This window comes from Mustela nivalis, assembly GCF_964662115.1.
Source record: "Mustela nivalis genome assembly, chromosome: 8".
Taxonomy (NCBI): Eukaryota; Metazoa; Chordata; class Mammalia; order Carnivora; family Mustelidae; genus Mustela; species Mustela nivalis.
Genome location: NC_139027.1, coordinates 21,189,664 through 21,205,980, shown reverse-complemented (window position 1 = coordinate 21,205,980; position 16,317 = coordinate 21,189,664). Strand labels below are relative to the sequence as shown.

Genomic DNA, 16,317 nt, shown 5'->3' with positions numbered 1-16,317 from the left:
TTCTTTCTTTCAAGGAAAAGAAGTGTTCCCACATACCTGCCTCCTGCCGCAGCAATCCCAAAGTATCAAGGATTCGACAAGCTTCCAGTGAACACTGGATCATTGCTTCTTTTTTCTTTCCTGAATGAATGGCCTCAGCTACCAGTTGTTTTCCAGTTGAATCATCCACAGGTAATCTGTATTGGTTTGTTGGGAAATCATAGCACAGTATTAAGCTCCAATTCTCATGAAAAAAACTAATGTGCTGTGATAATAGTCATTTTTTGACATGCCTTTTTAATTTCTCCATTCATCTTGTTCTATCTTGCCAAGGTCAGACTTCAAATCTTTTCCTTAGATCTCTGACCCATCCCACCCCACCTGACAACTTATCAAGGCCCAAATTCAAGAAGAGCCTAAAAATAAGGTTAAAGTCACTCTTTGGGTTTGCTGTATATAACCTGAAACTGACCACTTTTCAAAATGGACATTAATGAGAACGGAACATACCTCACTCTACAGAGCCAAGTGCTATGTCCCTGTTCATCAAATTCGTATTCTAATTCTTCTCCTGTGGGAGGAAGAAAGACAAAACAATTTTAATAACATCTGAAAACTACTAGTTGAAACAAAGGGAAAAGAGAGAAAAGGTTAAGTAAGAATATCAAGTTCTCATACTACACTGAATTTCAAAGCATTTCACTTCTTTTTTTCCTAGGGATTATCATCTGATAATAAAATTAGGATGAGCTTGGGGAGCCTGTGTGGCTGGTTTAGTCAATTAAATGGCCCACTCTTGATTTCGGCTCAGGTCGTGATCTCAAGGTCCTGGGCTAGAGCCCCATGTTGGGCTCCACGCTCAGCAGTGAGTCTGCTTCAGGAAATCTCTCTCCCTCTGACCTCTCCCCTGCTTGCTTTCTCACTTTCTTTCTAAAATAAATAAATAAATCTTTAAAAAAAAATTAGGGCGAAGAAAACCAGACTCAGATCAAAACAATCAACTCTCCAAAAATAGCTTTGTCCACTTTACAGCAGATTTCACGCTAGATATTTAAGTTGTAGGTGTAAGCTGTTAATTTGTCACAATTGCCTCATTTTTAGAAGCATAAATATTACATGCAGAATGCAACCAGTTCATATATATATTCATATACACACAGAGATGTTCTTTCAAAGCACCTCTACTGAAATAATCCTCTGTGGAAACATTCTTTAAATCATATAAAGTGAATATCCATGTTAAGAATTACAAAACATCAAGCCCCACATTGGGCTCTCCGCTCAGTGAGGAGCCTGCTTCCCTCTCTCTCTCTCTGCCTGCCTCTCTGCCTACTTGCGATCCTTGTCTATCAAAATAAAAAAAAAAAAGAATTACAAAAGATCAGGGGCGACTGGGTGGCTCAGTAGGTTAAGCCTCTGCCTATAGCTCAGGTCATGATCTCAGGGTCCTGGGATTGAGCCCCGCATCCGGCTCTCTGCTCAGCAGGGAGCCTGCTTCCCCCTCTCTCTGTCTGCCTCTCTGCCTACTTGTGATCTCTATTAAAAAATAAATACAATCTTTAAAAAAAAAAAAAGAATTACAAAAGATCAGATGAATTAGAAACAAAAAATTTTACAAAGTTAGGTCAATCTCCCCACCACCCCCAAGTCTAGAATCTTTTGAGAAGAATGAGATGAGTCAAAAAAAAAAAAAAAAAAAAGTCCCTTTTTTCCAACATGGGAAGACTTTTAACATTTTCAAAATAAACCTGAAGCAACTGACCACAAGGGAAGGAACTGACTAAGGAGAACAGTAGATAAAATACAGCATTTCTAAGTACCCTGAAGATCTACAAAACAACACTGCTATGGATACCTTTTACTGGCAGGATCAGAATCTGTTTACATACCTTCTCGGTCAAAAAAACCTTGGAGAGCCTTTTTTGGATCCTTTATATAAAACGCCTCCCTTTCCTGCTGAAACTCTAAGACAATGGGGTTCTCTTCAGCCTCATCTTCTACAGCATCTTCTCCTACAGGATATGGAAAAGAAAGAAAAGACAGACAGGGGAAGAGACTGTCTTAATTATGCCCACTTTCCATTCAGCCTGCATGCAGATACAATTACCAATGAAAAGAAAGGTGGGGGGTGGGGGAGAAAGGGGCAAACACAAAATCACCAGTATAAATACCTTTAGTTTTTCTAAATTGTGTAACAAATTAAAACTTGTTTTCATGGCATCTTGGGGTTTTTTTTTCCTGCTTATTTTTTTGTTTGTTTGTTTGTTTTCCCTCCATCACTATATTTTAAAAACAAAATCACCTACCACATTGTCCATGGAAAAAAATCTAAGCTTCTTGGCTGGCATTCCTGCTCTAGATTACCTGGGTCTAATATTCTGTCTCTAATACAGTTTCTTAATATTTACTGTATCTATCAAATAGACGGGTCTACTAATCACTCCCTTAAAATAATCAATCCTGCCTAGAAAATCATTCTCAATACTCAGCTTCCTGGGGGCTAATATTCCTTTCCTTCAAGTTCCACCTCAAGACCTGTCTGTTTGTAAAGTTAAAAACCTTCCCAAATTTTAAGTCAGTGTTGCCCAACAGAAATATAATGAAAGCCATACATGATGTTTTTCATTTTCAGGGCATCTGGGTGCCTTAGTCTGACTCCTGATCTTGGTTCGGGTCATATCTCAGGGTTGTGGGATCCAGTCCCTCCTCAGATTCCACGCTCAGTGCAGAGTCTGTTTGAGATTCTGTTTCTCCCTCTCTTTCTGCCCCTCCCCATCCTCATGCCTGTTCTCTCTCTAAATAAGTAAATAAAATCTTGAAAAAAAGAAGGTTTTCATTTTCTAGCAGACTTGTTAAAAAGGAAAAACAGGTAAAATTATCATGTAATCAGTATAAAAATATTATGACCATTTCACACTATTTTTTACACTGAGTCTTTGAAATCTAGAGTGTATGTTACATTTATAACACAAGTCAGTTTGGACTGGCCGTACTGTAAGTGTCCAATAACCACATGTGGGTAATGGCTACCATACTGGACAGCGCAGGTCTAACTCCTCAATGGTTACTCCATTCTCTGAACCTTTACTCTGGCATACTTATGGTTTCTAGCTTTTGTTTTGCCATACAAAATAATTTCATAATATTTATCCAGTCTTCCCAACAACATATTAAGGTCATCTTCTTTTTATATTCCAAGATCCTGAACACCCATACTCCAAAATGTCTGGCATTAAGGAAAATTCAATTCATTCCTCTGGCTAAGGGACAAGCATTCTCTGATTAGCTATCTCACATTTCAGGGAATTTACATAAAGTACAAAAAAATTTGAGAGACTATCCTAAACATTCCATGTTATTTGATTGAATCTAGTCCCATACCCTCCAGTGATGATCATCGAGATCAGTACTACATATATGATATATAAAAAATATATACATAAATATACATATATATATAAAGATATATATATATATATATATATATATATATATATTCAAACTGTAAAAATAAATTAGTTGTGCGCTGAGGAAGAATTCTGAACAAGGGAGTGCGCTGTAAAACCATTAAAAGAAATCCTTGGGTGCCTGGGTGGCTCAGTGGGTTAAGCCGCTGCCTTCGGCTCAGGTCATGATCTCAGGGTCCTGGGATCGAGTCCCGCATGGGCTCTCTCTGCTCAGCAGGGAGTCTGCTTCCTCCTCTCTCTCTCTCTGCCTGCCTCTCTGCCTACTTGTGATCTCTCTCTGTCAAATAAATAAATAAAATCTTAAAAAAAAAAAAAAAAGAAATCCACAGGGCCCATAATTCAATTTTTTGACATGAGAAAAGTTAACAAATCTCAGTGGGTTTTAATAATCTCATGTCCAAACTGTATTTGTCTCACCTATCTCAAAAAGTCATGAAAAGCTGTATGACAGAAAACAACTAAGAATACCACTAGCCATGAATTTAAAACATTAACCTCTGGCAGCAATTTTAATTTCTTACCCATTCCCCAGGTGCAGCCCATCTCATCATCTTGACTACTAGTACTTCTCTTCCCTTCGGTGGCATCCATTTCCTCCTCGTCCGAGTCTTCTCCTAACATCTTCTTCTCCAACATCATTTGCTGCTGCTTTCGCAGTTCTTTCAGTTGCGTTACGGTCAACTCGGATTCTGCTTCCCTGTCTTCCTCTGGTCCCTGACGAGCCAAGCGAAAGAATTCTTTCAGAGCTCAGCATTGCTGGAGTCACTTTCAGAAGTCTGGCAATGCACACAGAGGTCTGAGAGGGGCCAGACTCCCCTTTTGTCATCGCTCACGGGGAGACTCGCCTTCCTCAGCGAAAGCTTACGGAGCTCTGGAACCCAGCCCCGTGCGCCGCACAGACCGCAATCCTAGGTTTTTCTACTTACCTGAAGAAGAAAGAGCCGGGTGCTACCTCCAAAGCGAAGAACGTGCCCGACGTGGACGCGACAATAGGTGCGGGGTGGGATGCGAGTTTTGTTCAGGAAAGTGCCGTGAGTGCTTCCCAGATCGTAAAGGTAGAAGCCCGGCCCGTGGCCGTCGCACTCTCCTTCGAGGCCGGACGCCCGGTGCTGCAGCACGGCGTGGTACCGGGACACCGAAGGGTGCTCCAGGCACACGTCGCAGCTAGACAGCCTCCCGAAAAGGCAGCAACTCGTCCCTTTCAAGCTACGGGTGCCAAGGATGGTACCACCCTTGAGCGTCTCTAGGCTGTAGGGGGCTGTCGCGGGGCCGCCCCACGGAGGCTCTCGGTAAGGGGGAGCCCGGGCCGGGCCGCCGAGAGAAGGTGCCGCTGTGGGGGGCTGCGGCTGCTCCTTCGGTGGACTCCTGGTGCCCCCGCTGTCCGGCCGCGGTGGCGGGACGTCAGGCTCCGCGGAATCGGGCTCTAGCTGCGCCGCGGGCCTTTCCTTCTTCGCCTCCTCAGGGTTTGAAGGATTGGAGGCCGGGGTCTTGTCGCGCACAACTGGAGGCACCGGCAACGTCGGCTTCTTGAAGTCGTCACTGAGGTCTTGCAAAGCCAGAGGCTCGGACTGAGAGGGACTGTCAGCCATCCTCGGTCAGATGCAGGCTCGAAATCTGTTCCTGGGAAACCTCCCCTTCGGTCTCTAAGTTCCTCTCCACGCTCTCCCCTCTCTCTCTCTCTCTCTCTCTCTCTCTCTCTCTCTCTCCCTCTCTCTCAGCTCCCAGTAGCTTCTCTGGGCAGCAATAGCGGAGTTGCTCCTCCACCCACAACGTGACGAAGAGGTGAAAATCACTGGAAGGAAAAAGAGAAAAGGGCCGCCAAGGCTCCGTGGGAACGGGGACATCTTTAGAGGTTGCAACCGGCTGGTAATCACTTCCTGTGGCATACCCTGATTGAGAAGAAGCGCTTCCGGCGACCCCGGACCACTAATCAACAAGCCCGCCTTCCGGGCCCAAGGCGACCCTCCCCTCAAGCCTTGCGGAATCACACGGTTATCCCCCCCAGCTCCTGTGTGCTGCGGTAAACAGGAGCGCTTCCCTGCTTCGGTCTAGGTACAGATCTCCTCATCTCCCGGCCGGCCCCGGCAGCAGGTGACTCCAGGAGCCCCCGAGGGACCTGGGCGTTCTTTGAACTTGCGCTGCGTATTCTTGCTCTTTTCGTTGAAATTAAGGAAGAAGGTGATTGGGTTTGGCTGGACGGGGGTGTGTGTGTGTGTGGGGGGGGGGGTCCCTTCGTTGATCCGTTTCTTTGTTAACTCTTTTGTTGTTGTTGTTTCCCGAAACCAATTACTGAGATTGCATAGTGTAGTGGTTAAGAGCGCAGACTCTGGAACCTGTCTTCGTTTTCTCCCTCCCACATTTGTGACATTGGCAAGACTTCAGCTTCCACATCTAAAAAAATGGGATAATTGAGGAAATTGAATTAAAGAATAAAGGCAAAGCCTGGCACATAGTAAACACTCAATAAATGCCAGATATACGGTGTACCAGACACGGTACAAAGATCATAATGGTGGGGGGAGTTAATGGGAGAATAAACTCGATTAAGGTAAGTCCTAGTTTAAATCCAGGTATAAACGCTGTGGTGGAGACATGGGAAGTGCTGTGAGAATATAAAGAAGGGAGATTTACTGGGGAGGTGATGGAGACTGGTGACTTAAACTATCCATAAGAGTGAATACAAGTCTGCCAGGGATGTGGTGGGCAGCAGGACATTTCTAGCAGAGATCACAACTTAAAGGGTCAACTGGAAATGCATGACATTTTCAAGAAATTGAATAGTATGCTATTGTTAGAACTAGGGTAGTGATTTCCTCCAGGAAGCTCCCTCTTTGTGCTTCCACTGTGTCTGTGTGGTTAGAACATCCCTTACTGCACACTTCCATATGGAAAATATGTTGTTTATATTTCTCTCCTTCACCTCAGGTCAGGGATCTTGCAGTGGTCTTTGTTTCCTTCTCTAATGCCTTACCCTTGATAAAACATTTGTTGAACTTGGAGAGACCTATGGGCAATGAATCTGGAAAGGTGGGTTGGAGCCAGATTGCAGATTTTGATGAATGGGAGGCCCAAGAATTCTGGCTGACTTTTTTTTTTCCAGTAGGCAACAAGAAGCTATTAGATCTGAAATTAGATATGATTTTTTACAAGATTAAGTCTGGCAGCACTGGAGCATAGATTATATACAAGCAGAGACTGGAGTAAGGGATACTTAGGAGGCAGCAGAAATCACTCAGATTCTCCCCTATATGTGTCAGAAGTTGAATGTGTAAGATCATTTAGATTACTGGTCAATAAATTTTCCATCAGGACCAGGGAAAGGATTGCCTGTGTTTGACATACACAGAATTAAGAACCACCTCTTCCTGATTCAGGACAGATGTGTCAAGATACTCAGAGAAATATTTCAGATCTCATTTAAGTATCTTGCCTTGCAAATTGTTCAGGATTGAGCATGATGATAGTTATAGTAATGAGATGGTAAACATAGACACTAGCACTCCCAATACTATTGCATCTTTTAGACTACTAATGACCCAAATTCCACCTGTGGTTCAGTCCAGCAAGAATTGCCATTATTTGTGACTGTGATGACTGGCATCTAATGGTTTTATTTCTCTTAATCTCTTCAGGGAGAACATCTGGTCCTACAGTGTTGCTGACCCTGACATTTTCTGAGTGTCTGTGGCTGTCTTGCACAGCCTACTTTTTATATAAATAATTGGCAAGACTTCATATTTTTCACTACAGAAGCCTACTTCCTAGAGATTTTAAAACATTGCTTTTAGGTTACAACTACATTTAACCTGAAAGCTCTTCCTTTCTTATTCCAAAATGTTGAGATACTGGGGAGAGATACCAATCTCATCAAGCCAGACCAACAGAAGTTCCTTTGACTTGCTCCCACGGGAATTCCGTCTGGTCGAAGTTCATGACCCCCCGCTGCACCAGCCCTCAGCCAACAAGCCCAAGCCCCCCACAATGCTGGACATCCCCTCAGAGCCATGTAGCCTCACCATCCATACTATTCAGCTGATCCAGCACAACCGACGTCTGCGCAATCTCATTGCCACAGCTCAGGCCCAGAGTCAGCAACAGACAGAAGGTGTAAAGACTGAAGAGACTGAACCTCTTCCCTCTTGCCCTGGGTCACCTCCTCTCCCTGATGATCTCCTGCCTTTAGATTGTAAGAATCCCAATGCGCCATTCCAGATCCGGCACAGTGACCCAGAGAGTGACTTTTATCGGTAAGACAAGGCTGCTTTGCTGTATCTTACTTTTCTCAAAAAAAAATCTTCACAACAGCACTGTTAAGCATATAATAATATTTCCATGAGGAAACTGAGGGTAAGGGTAATTGACATGGTTGAAGTTGCTCAGGTAATTAGGAAGTCTAAGACTTGAATCTTGAACTTCTAATCCTCCTTCCTTTTTAAAAAAAAAAAAACATGATATTAATCTTTTTTAAGAGTTCAGGTCATTTGGAATGTAGAATGTCCCACTCACTGGATATGCTGATTATTTCCTCAAGATTAGATTCAGGTTAAATATGTTTGGCAAAAATGAAAAAAATTCAAAATAAGTAAAATTGTATAACACTTATTTCATCTGCTATTGATGGTAGTAGTTACTACTACTTTAATTGTCCCAAATTAATGAGAAAAAGACAGAAACGGACTTAATATGTAAGGGTTGCAGTTGGACCAGATGAAAACCAGATGATGTCCTGGTGCACAGTATAACTGAAGGTTCTTAAGTCTTGAAATAGTGGAAATGGCAGGGTTAATTGTACCATTACAGGCATGGCACATGTTTGTACAGATACGGCCAACTTCAAAAAACTTGTTCTGCACTGATTAGTACCATGTTTACATTTTGAAGGCAATTTAGCTTTAATAAAATAATATTGTCCATCATATTAAACTGATGGTGTTATTTAGAATTTTGTAGTTTTGCATCAAACTTCTAATTGTTTACGACCATCAAAGGGAGGCAGAAGATAGGAATTTTCAGGAGACAAGTAAATAATTAGAAGTTTACTAAAAGTTACTTTTAGGAGATCAGACAGCTTTTTGAATTTTTTTTTTTTTTAGAAATCTTGATTAGGGGTAAAATGGTGTATTATGAAGAACATGGGCTCTGAAGTCAGAAGCTCCACCTTCTGATAATACCAGAACAACTTCTGGCAGGTCAGCCCCTCTGAACCTCAGTTGCTCAAACCTGCCAGATGGGAATCATAGTATGGACTTACTGCCCATTTCTGTGCACAGGATAGGATAAAAGTGCTTTGTAAACTCTAAACATTTTAAATTGCTTTTTTAAAAGTGAGTTGCTCTCCCAGTTTTACAAATGGCCTGCTGTAGTTGTGTAACTCTCCTAACTGGGACTGTGAATTTCTGAAACTCCGAGTATCATCCAGCAGATGAGGAAATTATGTTGTGATGGAATAATTAGAGCACTCTGGAGCTGGACCTGAGCTATCCTGTTACAGGTTATTATACTCTAAAAGTGATCAAAACTGAGCAGTTGGTAAAAGGAAACTTCTATTCATCTGATACACTTTTATACTGTTTATTATAGACATGTATTGCCTATGAAGACTTTATGTAATTGGAGGAGCTCAGAGAGGGCTGTGGGTTGTTGAGACACGCCCTGGCAGCAGCAGGATGAAACTGGGCTCTGTAGCTGCAGAGAATCCCCCTAGTAAGCTGAGCCAGTGGTTCGACTGAAATTGTAAAACTCCTAGGGAGACAGGACAGCTCACCCCTTTGCAAGAGCACTAATAACCCTGCCATGTCTCCCCTTTCAGGGGGAAGGGGGAACCTGTGACTGAACTCAGCTGGCACTCCTGCCGGCAGCTCCTCTACCAGGCAGTGGCCACAATCCTGGCCCACGCAGGCTTTGAGTGTGCTAATGAAAGTGTCCTAGAGACTCTCACCGACGTGGCACATGAGTATTGCCTCAAATTTACCAAGTTGCTGCGCTTTGCTGTGGATCGAGAAGCCCGGCTGGGGCAGACTCCTTTCCCTGACATTATGGAGCAAGTATTCCACGAGGTGGGCATTGGCAGTGTGCTCTCCCTCCAGAAGTTCTGGCAGCACCGCATCAAGGACTATCACAGTTACATGCTGCAGGTGAGGTCACCCTGGGAGAATCGGGTAAACCTGTGTAATCCAGGGGTGTTCAGCGGGATCCCACACTTGCCCTAGAGAGGAGAGCATGGGGTCTTGGAACAGACTGGACAGGTCTGCTCTCCTCAGGGCCTTCGGTGTGTTCCACTGGCTTCATCGCTGGCCTCGCCAGCCCCTGGGGCCTCCTTTAATCAATGAGTGGCCGCATTTATTGATAACGCTTTTGCTGAAAGAACTCATAGACAGGAATATGGAGTCCGAGAGCATGTGGTTAGCATGCTTTATTCAACAAGTAGTTACTGAGTGCCTACTGTGGGTCAGGCACTGTGGGGGTCAGCAGTGAATAAGACAGATTCCCGGAGCTTGCATTCTTGAGTGGGAAACAAAAACAAGTAAGTAAATAATGACCAAAACAATTTTGGGTGGCATTAAGCGCTATGAAAAGCAAAACCAATCAGAATGAGGTGATATTACCCAAGGGTAAATGGTTACAGCCAGAAATAATCTAATCTCTTCAACCCTTGTGGCCTTCAGCAAGTCATTTTTTTCATTATTTTGGTTTCCCCAAATCTAAAATATGAAAAGGAATTTTTAACACCCCACAAAAAAGTCTTTGCTAAGTGATCCAGATTTCCTACACCCTTCATTATCCATGTAGGGTCCTATGTCAGCTGTTTGTTTTTACAGCCAGAAATGTGATCTTTTGTCCCCATTCTGATTTATCTTTAACAAAGTCTCTTTTACCTTTATGTAACTTTTAATTAATGACACACGCACTCTCTGCTAAACACCTTTTTTTTTAGTGTGTCTGTCATTTACACATGCAGACTCAACACCTTAAATTCCTTCCATGTGTCTACTATGCTCAAAAAAAAAAGTTAAAAAAAATTCTTCCCATTGGCAGTGGTAGCTTTATGCATATTCCTATTATGTTGGCTTTTCCATGGAATGCCATAAGCTAACCATCTACCTTGCTTTTAACATGCCTTTGAAAAACTGACTCTTGCTTGCCAGCAGATTAGTAAGCAACTATCTGAAGAGTATGAAAGGATTGTCAATCCTGAGAAGGCCACAGAAGACACTAAACCTGTAAAGATCAAGGAAGAACCTGTAAGCGACATCACCTTCCCTGTCAGTGAGGAACTGGAGGCTGACCTTGCTCCTGGAGACCAGTCACTGCCCATGGGGGTCCTCGGGGCTCAGAGTGAGCGCTTCCCATCTAATCTGGAGGTCGAGGCTTCGCCACAGGCTTCAAGTAAGAGAAAGTAGCTGACTCTGATTCTGGGAGATGGGCCTGTCTAAGCACTTTTTGCATTTTGGAGTCAAACTCTGGAGATGAGAGAAAAAAAATGGAGGTGGGCCAGAGAATGGCAAGTCTAAAAACAAAAACAGCCTCACTGATCTAGATAAAGCAACATTCTTCTCTTTGAAATTAGTAAAGGGAGGACTAGCACAACTTTACAGGCATTCTTTAAAACAATTCCTAGTTAGGCTGTAGATGCTGTGTGTGCTCTTCTGTTGAGGACTGGAGCTAATTTAGCTGACCTAGCTGGGTGAGCAGATGCCTCTTCGTCCCTTAATGTGGCCTATATATCTTTACTGATGCTTGTACTAGTAAGACAGCTTCCAGATAGACGGGGGAAGGCTAATTGCTCAAGGCTGTTTGAACCGTTGGGCTTCCTTGCTAGAGTGCCCCAACAGATTGGAGCTGAAAGGGACTAAAATACGGCTATCCAGCCAGAGGCAACGGGCCTCTTCTTCCAGACAGACTCTGTGATCACCTTGGGAACCAGGATGACTCGATCCTTAAGTCAGTTAGATTGCAAATTTGTCTACTCAGTTCTACACAAATATAAATTGTCATTTCATCAATGCACAAGTGATACAAGTAACATCCACACAACAAAAGGCCACATTTTTTAAAGTGCTGGGCACAGAGCCTTTTCCCATGAAGAGGTCATAATCACAGAACAGCATTGCCAGAACAGAGACAAGAGGGCCAGAGAGAGAGTGTTGCGGTTTTAGAAGCCATGTCTGTTTTCAGCAGTCTGGGAACTGCTGCCAGCGTTCTGTAGTGGTAACTTCGTAATGTGAGAGAGGACCAGGGACCCAAACAAAAAGGCAGGAAAACAGGAGAGCATGAGGGAAGGAAGAAATGAAGGCAAGAGAGGAGGAAGGGAGGGAGGGAGGAAGGAAGAAAAGAAAGGACGGAAGGGACTGAAGCCCTGAACAAGAGCCTGTGGATGTGCCTGCCTTTGGGCCACGAGACAGTGAATGATCCCACCTGCGTAGCTTTATTTCCCTGGTTTAGGCCCAGTGTCAGGTGGGTGAGGTGGGGTAAAGGAGGGTGGAGGAAGTGGAAAAGAAAATATTCCGAGTTGGTAGTTTTGGGACCAGAGAATAACAACCATATTCTCCAGCCAGGCAGAGTCAAAGTGAAGTCTGAGCTCAAAGGCTAGGAATCTGCCCTGGGTGAAATATTTGTTCTGCCGCGTTCCAGCCATGGCTTACCACTGGCTGTATTCTCTTCCATTGCTAGGCACCGAGGTCAATGCTTCCCCACTTTGGAATCTGGCCCATGTGAAAATGGAGCCTCAAGAGAGCGAAGAAGGCAATGTCTCTGGGCATGGTGTGCTAGGCAGCGATGTCTTTGAGGAGCCCATGTCCGGGATGAGTGAAGCTGGGATCCCCCAGAGCCCTGATGACTCAGACAGCAGCTACGGTTCCCATTCCACGGATAGCCTCATGGGGTCCTCCCCTGTTTTCAACCAGCGCTGCAAGAAGAGGATGAGGAAAATATAAAAGGAAAAGAGGAGACTTTGTCTCCAGACCTACAAGACCAAACAGAAAACCTTGATGCATTCAAATTTGTTTCCATGCAGGGTGATTTGACTCTTAACTCTTAAATACAGTGGATCTTCCTGATTTCATTGGAGCTGGATTTAACCAAACAAGTTTGCATTTTACTTATACAACCAGTTTTTGTACTTTTCCACAACCAGGCCACCTTTCACAGACAGCTCACGGTACTGGGATGGTAATCGGGAGACCAGAGCACTGTCCCTGACTGGTGTCTTTGCCTTCGCACAACTGAGAAGAATCATACTGCTTGGCTCCATATCGCAGGGATGTTGTACAGATTGAGATCCTCATCAGACTTCAAAGCTGTGCTTGAAAAGACTCAAGTAAATGTATACTGATATCAGAAGCCAGTTTTTTCATTGAATTTCCTTCACTTTGGGGTCAGATCATTGGGAACCCAGTACTAAAACCCAAGAGGAAATAGCTAATCCCCTTATCCATCAGTAGTCTTTTTTTAAGCAGTTTTTGCTGCTCATGTCTTAGGAAACCAAGGGTCTGTGATGCTCCTTTAGACAGCCCTCCTGATCTTGTGCACATCATTTCTTCTTCCTTCTTTTTTTTTTTTTAAAGATTTTATTTATTTATTTGGCAGATCACAAGTAGGCAGAGAGAGAGGAGGAAGCAGGTTCCCCTCGGAGCGGAGAACCCGATGTGGGTATCAATCCCAGAACCCTGGGGTCATGACCTGAGCCGAAGGCAGAGGTTTTTTTTTTTTAAAGATTTTTATTTATTTATTTGATAGACAGAGAGAGATCACAAGTAGGCAGAGAGGCAGGTAGAGAGAGAGGGGGAAGCAGGCTCCCCGCCGAGCAGAGAGCCCAATGTGGGGCTCGATCCCAGGACCCTGAGATCACGACCTGAGCTGAAGGCAGAGGCCTAAACCACTGAGCCACCCAGGCGCCCCCGAAGGCAGAGGTTTTAACCCACTGAGCCACCCAGGTGCCCTTTCTTCCTTCCTTTTTATTAAGTAAACTCTGCCCCTCAAACTCATGACCCCAAGAGAGTCACATACTCTTCCGACAGAGCAGCCAGGCCTGTCCCTCATCTTCCCTTGTTGCACTTACTCCATCTACTTTCATCCTTTGTCATTTTATTTCCATTCAGATTTTTTTTTAAAGATTTTATTTATTTAATAGAGAAATCACATGTAGGCAGTGAGAGGGGGGAAAGCAGGCTTCCTGCTGAGCAGAAAGCCTGATGCAGGGCTCGATCTAGGATCCTGAGATCATAACCTGAGCTGAAGGCAGGCGCTTACCCACTGAGCCACCCAGGTGGCCCCCATTCATATTTTTTTTAAAGACTTTATCAGAAAGAGAAAAAGAGCAGCAGGCAGAGGGAGAAGCAGACTCCCCCCGAGCAAGGAGCCCACTATGGGGCTCCATCCCAGGACCCCGGGATCATGACCTGAGCAGAAGGCAGATGCCCAACTGAGCCACCCAGGCGCCCCTCTGTTCAGAGTTGTGAAAATGTTTCACAAATGTACCTTTTTTCAGTTGTTTCCTTTATCTCCTCCCTTGGAAATGAGCAAGCAGGACCTGTTCAAGGACAGACTTGGGCTAGCTGCATTTGCTGCATCTACTCCGCCATCGGAGGGCAGCAGGCTGCGCCTGGGCCAGGATGCGGCAGCTGTGCTGTGCTCCTGCGGGCTGGGCAGCCCCTCAAAGGCAAACAGTACCCAGCTCTCTCCATATCCTGTCCTCAGCTTTACATTGTTACCCATCACAGTATCTGCCCCGCTTGGCATCGGATAGTCGTGGTCAGTGTTTATGAAGTGAATGATTCACATGGGAATTACTAGGAGTAATGAGCAAATGCGAGCCTTGGTTGTGGCTGCCAGCATGTTAAATGCTGCTGAAATTTGGTTTGGGGAGGCAGAATACGGTCTTTTGAAATTGACAGCATTCTTTCAGGAGACCAAAATCAAGGCACAACTTGAATTAATACGTTATTGAATGCCTTCAATGTCCCAGGCACTAAGAACAAAGGTGAAAGCAGGGGCACCTGGGTGGCTCAGTTCAGCTCAGGTCATTGTCTTGGGGTCCTGAGATGAAGCCCTGTGTGTTTCTCCTCCTGTCCCTCCCCACTCTCACGCTCTAATAATACTTAGGGAAAAAAATGAACCCAATAGCCATGAGATTACAATGTAAACTCTCAATTTGTAAATTGGCTAATTGCACAATCGCTAGCACACTTCTCTAAACTCCCATTCCATGCTTAGCTGCTTTTTCCCCTATTTATGAAAGTAAACATCAGGCAGGTTCCATAAAGTAGTCATCTAGCATTTAATTCGTTCTTTAGCGAACATTTATTGAATACCCATCATATACTGGTTCTTGTGCAAGGGACACCAAGATGAAGAAGACTTTGTCCCTGTCCTACGGAGTGGGAGCTTAAGGCACAGGCCAGACAAGTTGTTGTTTTGTTCTGTTTTGTTTTGTTAAATAGTAGTTCTATGCCTGGCATGGAGCTCAATGTGGGGCTTGAACTCATGACCTTGAGACCAAGGCCTGAGGTGAAGAGTTGGACGCTTAATCGATGGAGTCACCCAGGCGACCCCAGACAAGTTTTTATTATTAAAAGAAGTATTCAAAGGCACTAAGGGGGAAAACCAAGTATGTTCTGAGTCTTGCTCTGCAAATAGTTTCCTCTTGAAGAGGTTCGATTTTTTAAGACCAGTGGTTTCTAGGTATAGAATATTGAAATTAGGGGCACCTGGGTGGCTCAGTTGGTTAAGCAGCTGCCTTCAGCTCAGGTCATGATCCCAGGGTCCTGGTGTTGAGCCCCACATTGGGCTCCCTGCTCAGCCAGGAGCCTGCTTCTCCCTCTTGTGTGCCTGCCACTCTGCCTACTTGTGCTCTCTAACAAATAAATCTTTAAAAAAATATTGAAATTAGTATCTATAGGTATATAATCTATAGGTACAGAACACTGAAATTAATACTTAATGGCAAAATAAAATACTTTTAGACTTTTTACATTGGAGTATAAGTACCAGATGGTCAAGGTTAGGTACAAGGTCATTTTAAGATACCTGAGATTCTCCTGGCCTAGAACTGTCACAGGATATTTTAGCTAGAGCAGTTCTCAAACTTAACGTACATAGGAATTCCCTGAAGGATTTTTTTTTTTTTTCTTAAGATTTTGTTTGACAGGCAGAGATCACAAGAAGGCAGAGAGGCAGAGAGAGGAGGAAGCAGGCTCCCTGCCAAGTAGAGAGCCCGATGCGGGGCTCGATCTCAGGACCCCGGGATCATGACTGAAGGCAGAGGCTTTAACCCACTGAGCCACCCAGGCGCCCCCACTTGAAGGATTTATTAAAAGAGATGTCTAGGTACTACCCCCAGTTTCTGATTCAGGTCTAATTAATTCGATGACAAAACTAATCCAAACAATAAGAAAATTCAGGGGCACCTAGGTGGCTCAGTTGGTTGAGGGACTAATTCTTGGTTTTGGCTCAGGTCATGATCTCATGGGTCATGGGATCGAGCCCCACACTGGGCTCCTCGCTCAGCAGAATCTGCTTTTAATTCTTTCTAACTTCTTCTTTTTTTTTTTTTTAATTCATTTTATTTATTTATTTGAGAGAGAATGAGTGAGAGAGAGCATGAGAGAGGAGAAGATCGGAGGGAGAAGCAGACTCCCCAAAGAGCTGGGAGCCTGATGTGGGACTCGATCCTGTAAGTCCGGGATTATGACCTGAGCGGAAGGCAGTTGCTCAACCAACTGAGCCACCCAGGCACTCATTTCTTTCTAATTTCTAACAATCTTCCAGGTCATGCTGATGCTTCTCGTCCAGTGACCACACTTGAGAACCATTGAATTGGGGTACAGATTACACAGGGATAAAATTCCTTAAGAGAAATGCACTATGTTCTAAG

General features: G+C 44.2%; 2 protein-coding genes across 9 annotated transcripts in view; one reads left to right on the top strand and one right to left on the bottom strand.

Annotated features, from left to right (window-relative positions):
- Positions 1 to 5,035, bottom strand: part of SLC4A1AP (solute carrier family 4 member 1 adaptor protein) — a gene marked incomplete at its 5' end in the record, with an annotated part of 117,021 nt that extends 111,986 nt beyond the window's left edge. For all 5 annotated transcript variants that reach the window (XR_014315457.1, XR_014315458.1, XR_014315459.1 and 2 more), the window contains 5 exons: positions 37 to 176; positions 490 to 550; positions 1,869 to 1,991; positions 3,968 to 4,160; positions 4,373 to 5,035. Coding sequence is in view for 1 of the 5 variants with exons in the window: in XM_082745076.1 (XP_082601202.1) it covers positions 37 to 176; positions 490 to 550; positions 1,869 to 1,991; positions 3,968 to 4,160; positions 4,373 to 5,035 (1,180 nt within the window). The remainder of the gene's footprint in view (positions 1 to 36; positions 177 to 489; positions 551 to 1,868; positions 1,992 to 3,967; positions 4,161 to 4,372) is intronic.
- A 311-nt stretch (positions 5,036 to 5,346) lies between these two features.
- Positions 5,347 to 12,785, top strand: SUPT7L (SPT7 like, STAGA complex subunit gamma). Of its 4 annotated transcripts, none has more exons than XM_082745146.1 (5): positions 5,347 to 5,537; positions 7,079 to 7,693; positions 9,256 to 9,580; positions 10,595 to 10,832; positions 12,117 to 12,785. In XM_082745146.1, the coding sequence occupies exons 2-5, from the start codon at positions 7,281 to 7,283 to the stop codon at positions 12,377 to 12,379; spliced, it is 1,239 nt and encodes a 412-aa protein (XP_082601272.1). In that variant the 5' UTR covers positions 5,347 to 5,537; positions 7,079 to 7,280; the 3' UTR covers positions 12,380 to 12,785. The 4 variants fall into 4 exon arrangements, with proteins under 4 accessions (XP_082601272.1, XP_082601271.1, XP_082601270.1 ...); XM_082745145.1 differs by having other exon boundaries at positions 10,592 to 10,832; XM_082745144.1 differs by having other exon boundaries at positions 5,347 to 5,624; positions 10,592 to 10,832.
- Positions 12,786 to 16,317: the final 3,532 nt, after the last annotated feature.

Bases quoted from the DNA above. Each gene is read 5' to 3' on its own strand.
- SUPT7L (XM_082745145.1), top strand. From the start codon at position 7,281: ATGTTGAGATACTGGGGAGAGATACCAATCTCATCAAGCCAGACCAAC. The intron at 7,694-9,255 runs GTAAGACAAGGC...CTCCCCTTTCAG, and splicing joins CCAGAGAGTGACTTTTATCG to GGGGAAGGGGGAACCTGTGA. The intron at 10,833-12,116 runs GTAAGAGAAAGT...TTCCATTGCTAG, and splicing joins GGCTTCGCCACAGGCTTCAA to GCACCGAGGTCAATGCTTCC.